Genomic DNA, 4,312 nt, shown 5'->3' on the forward strand with positions numbered 1-4,312 from the left:
AAAAGCCTGGTATTTCCTTTAGGAATTCTTTATGCTATGTCTTCATGCTAATATTTTTATGCTTTAATTGCATTCATGCATTCTAGTCTGCTGTACAGTGAAATGTAGGTGTGTAATCAAAGCTGCTTAATGATGGGTGAAAAGACAGTAATTGCAGCTTTAGGTACAGCACTGTAATTACTGCATTAGTCATAAAATGCTTCCAGTAACAAGAGCCTGATAACCCACCATTTATGTTATGTAGAACATGCCTGAAAATGTTGTTGGCATGGCACGGTTTTACAGATATATGTAATCTTGTTCAAACGATGGATCCTGTGTGTGATTCGCAGAAGAAGGGTTAAAAAAGTATTTGGCATGTATAGTAAGAGGTAAATATGTGTGCCTGTATGCAACACTGCAACAGAATCCTTAATACATGTTAATAAACACAAAATGGCATCTTTAGCAAGCTTGCATCTCCTTATGGGCTCCTACAAAATAGGACTAACAAATCCTGTGCCTGTCAATCATCTGTCACAAAAAAGGGCCTATCCTCTGCCCACTTTTATCATGAGTGTGGACACAGATGGAAGATCAAAGCTGGAAACAGCTGGGAACAGCCCAGATGGCCACCTTGGTTTGCTCGTCACCATCCACACAGGGTCACAGATACAATAGAGCCAAAGCCACAGATTGGACTGAATTCAAAGACCAAATAGTTTTAGTCTGAGCTACATGAAGGGAAAAAAGAGCTACTTCTGATAGGGATAGGAGTTGGGGGGTGGGGGGTGGGGTACAAATTGAGTTTTTAAGGGACAGAGTGAATTTACTGAGCACAAAATGAAGAAGGGACATGCCTACCAGTTGAGGAATCATCTTTGCCAAATTGAGGGAAGGTAAACAATACCTGCTCCACGCGCAATAGAGCATTGGTGAGCTGGTTCACCACAGAGTCAGAGAGACCAGCATCCCGCAATAAGAATGACGTCAGAATCTCGTCATCTTTGAGAATGTCATCAATTTTCAGCCCTCTCCCTGACAGAAAAGAAGGCAGTACACGGAGAACAGGAAGTGCTTTCAGATTGAACAGGGAGTGAATGAGAATGCAGAAGGGGATTGTTTCAAACCGCTGGGCCTTCAAGAAAGAAGTTTCAGGGAGGGTTAGAGGATACACACATATTCAGAATTGTATGCATAGTAATGTTTTTATGGTTCTGGGAATACAAATTAACAGTTCAACTGGTTTCTCAACAACTGTGTGTAGTATAGAAGAGTTGTCCAAAGGCTGATATATACTTCTGTGAAGGCACATGTACACATCTCTGCATCATGATGCAGAAAAGGGGATTATGGGTGTCCATAGCACAGAGGGTCTGAGGCACACACTTTCAAAATCATAACAATGTGTTATGAACCTGTGCATCACAAAGATGCTTATTTGTTGAGAGCCAAGTAGGATATCCAGTAGCAATAGGTAAGAATTCATAGCAGATTGGACTTCAGCATACTCTTGCTACAATTGATCCACTGGTATTTTGTAAACTATTATATTCTTCTTGATCACATACAAAACTTGGCTTCTCCTGTCCATTGTGGCAAAACATCAACTTTGCTACAAAACAGGATCGGAGTGCAGCATGGGACTCGCTTCATTGCTCCTTTGTTCACAGTAATGTTTAGTACACATGACACTTTCCCCTATTGGCCATGCATACCAAAGCAGAACTGTGAAGGCAGACACTTACACAAAGAATACGTGTAGGGTGTGCGCATGTGCATGCACGTTTCTCAGAGGCATTGAAGTATAAATAGGCCTTAACACAATTCCTGTTATTCCTTCAGCATTGCACTGACTAGCTAATGCTTTCGTGATTTCTGAACAGAACAAGTGCTTGTCACTTGCAGAAAACTACAGCATCTGACTATAGTGTTCACAAAAATGCTAATGTGGCAATAAAATCGACCAGGCACAGATGGCGTTCTGAAAATTCGTTCACAGGTCTCATCCATGATTTAAACATACCCCTCTTATTTTTGGTTTCAGACTTTGTTGCAAGTCGTCGCTAGATAACAGTAGGCAGGAAAAGTGCAGACGGCTGAGGAAGTGAATGAGAGGAAATACCAGCCCTGTCCATCCATCACTGTTGTGCCTCACATGGGCCCAATTCAACGCTAAGCCTGGGTCTGGGGGAATCTGTGACTATTTCCTGCTGTAAAACACCTAACACAGCCTGTAGAAGGACCTGATTATTGCCTGAGAAGTCGAGGAGTTGTTTGTGCCACAGCAGAGAAAAGAACTGAAAAATAAAGGGCAGGGCACGGGGTCGAGGGGGCAGTGTACCTGAGGCCCGCCCAGGGTCTTTTCGCAGGGTGTCCATGAAGTTGCTGAAGCTGGAAGCTTCCTGCCACAAACGTCCCAGCTGCTGGAACTCGGTGCCTCGAAAAAGGAGTTCCTGGGAATCGGCGTAGAACCTTGCTAGTCTAGGGCCAGGACAGAGCATGCATGTACTCATCTCAGTACTGTTACACATGCCCACACTGATGAGTACTACTAGTTCTGCACACTCAAAGAATGCAAATATACCCCTTTTGAGATATAACTTTTTGTTATGTATGAGACTTCACTGGGGAATGGCGGGGGGAGGGTCATTCTTTCTTTTGTTCATTATATTTTGATCAACTAGGTGGTGGTCTCAAGAAAAACTGATGTCTCTCATCCAAGTTGGTTTCTAGATAGGTAAAGGTGGAGCAGCCAGCTTACATGGAGTTGTTGTAGTTCGACACGACCCCTGTAGCCTCTGCTGGAGTTGCGTAACGGAAGCAGGGATTATTGGCATTGCAGAAAATCCCCTGGATCCAAGGCAAGACTCCTGCAGAAGGCATGGCCTTGTTGGGAAAGTGACCTGATTGGACAGACGAGAGTCCATCTTTAATATCACCATGATAATGAAAAAAACTGTATTAATCAGGATTCAGGTTTTGTTTTGTATGTTCTTGTATAACCAAAAACATTTTGTAAAAACACTTAAGCAGTAAACTCTGGGGGGGAAAAAAACTCTCTATGCTGTTCTAATGTTTATTGATATACAGGTTAGTCTTGCTGACGCAAAGGGTACACAAAATGCTTAATATTATAAAGAAGCAGAATTGCTCACATTCATGTTGCTGGTAAAGGGGATAGGCTCTTCTGAGCCACACAAGACCCATGAAGATGAACACAGGCCACAGGATCTCCACAATGACCCGAACCTGAACACATTTGAGGCACAACTGTATTACATTTTGAAAGCTGTTAAAGGAACTGCAATGAAAGAAAAGGAAACCACAATATAATGGATATAGATCCCTTCATTGTGTTGTGATTGTGATTTGCAACCTATATTAAAAGACAACTGGAAGTGAAAAAACCACTAGCAACGTAGGCTTTCTCATGCACAAAAAGCATAGACAATGGCAGTACACCAGTAACAGCTGGGACACATGAACTATCTGGGGGCTTGCAAAGGGCTGGCACCTTCTGTCTTTTGCGGAGGGTCCAGTTCTTCCAGAGCAGCAGACGGACATGGTTCATGGCTCACCAGCTGATCCCCTTAAACTGGGGTCACATCAGAGTTACACACCTAATGACACACATCGACAACACGTCAACCACACCTCAGCATATCCAGTGTGTCCTACTTAAAGTGAGGGTTGAAAAATAGAAAAGCACAAAGGGGCCTTCACAACCTCATACTGTATATAACAGCATCCTGATTTGGTAAAAAATGTTGACATTAATTATTACACATTGCTATTAATGAATATTTACTTCCATTTTGTGCAATCACCATGGGCTGTCATACATGTGCAGCACTGCACTGTGCAGTTTACTAACTTGTTTAACTGGATGTTAAAGCAAGCTGTCTCTATAGAGCAGCACATGAACACTGTACACATTTTAAGTGAAAAACTGTAATTTGCCCTTTTGAGGCCCATCAGATGCCTGTCATCTAACAGTGTTCAATAGATAAAAAGAAATTCACTGACCGAGTGGAAAGCTATCATTTTCAGACTGTTGAAGCTGCACTTTTTCTAGTCTTGTTTTTGTACCTAAATAATAATTACGCTGAAACTGACAGGTATCAGTGTCCAAGCACAGCAGGTATTACGACATAAAAGAGCTATGCGTCTGCAAGAGTAGGAAGTAATCTGTAACTTTCAGGTTCCTTATAATTACAGATAAGCAAATGCCATCAGAGCCTGATATTAAAAACTGCTCCCAAACAGCACTAAACTCTATCAGATGACCATCAAACAAGGTGGGGCAGGAAGAACACACCTCTGGGGGGCT

The 4,312-nt window shown here is 42.4% G+C and overlaps 1 protein-coding gene across 1 annotated transcript in view; it reads right to left on the bottom strand.

The window, feature by feature from the left end:
* The window catches only part of abca4b (ATP-binding cassette, sub-family A (ABC1), member 4b), a 28,242-nt gene extending 25,011 nt beyond the window's left edge, over positions 1-3,231 (bottom strand). The window contains exons 1-4 of the mRNA XM_035528286.1: positions 3,138-3,231; positions 2,744-2,885; positions 2,324-2,463; positions 890-1,017 (exon numbers count right to left, since the gene is read on the bottom strand). Of these exons, the coding sequence (XP_035384179.1) occupies positions 890-1,017; positions 2,324-2,463; positions 2,744-2,885; positions 3,138-3,189 (462 nt within the window). The 5' untranslated portion in view covers positions 3,190-3,231. The remainder of the gene's footprint in view (positions 1-889; positions 1,018-2,323; positions 2,464-2,743; positions 2,886-3,137) is intronic.
* Positions 3,232-4,312: the final 1,081 nt, after the last annotated feature.

This window comes from Electrophorus electricus, chromosome 7 (genome assembly GCF_013358815.1).
Source record: "Electrophorus electricus isolate fEleEle1 chromosome 7, fEleEle1.pri, whole genome shotgun sequence".
Classification (NCBI taxonomy): Eukaryota; Metazoa; Chordata; class Actinopteri; order Gymnotiformes; family Gymnotidae; genus Electrophorus; species Electrophorus electricus.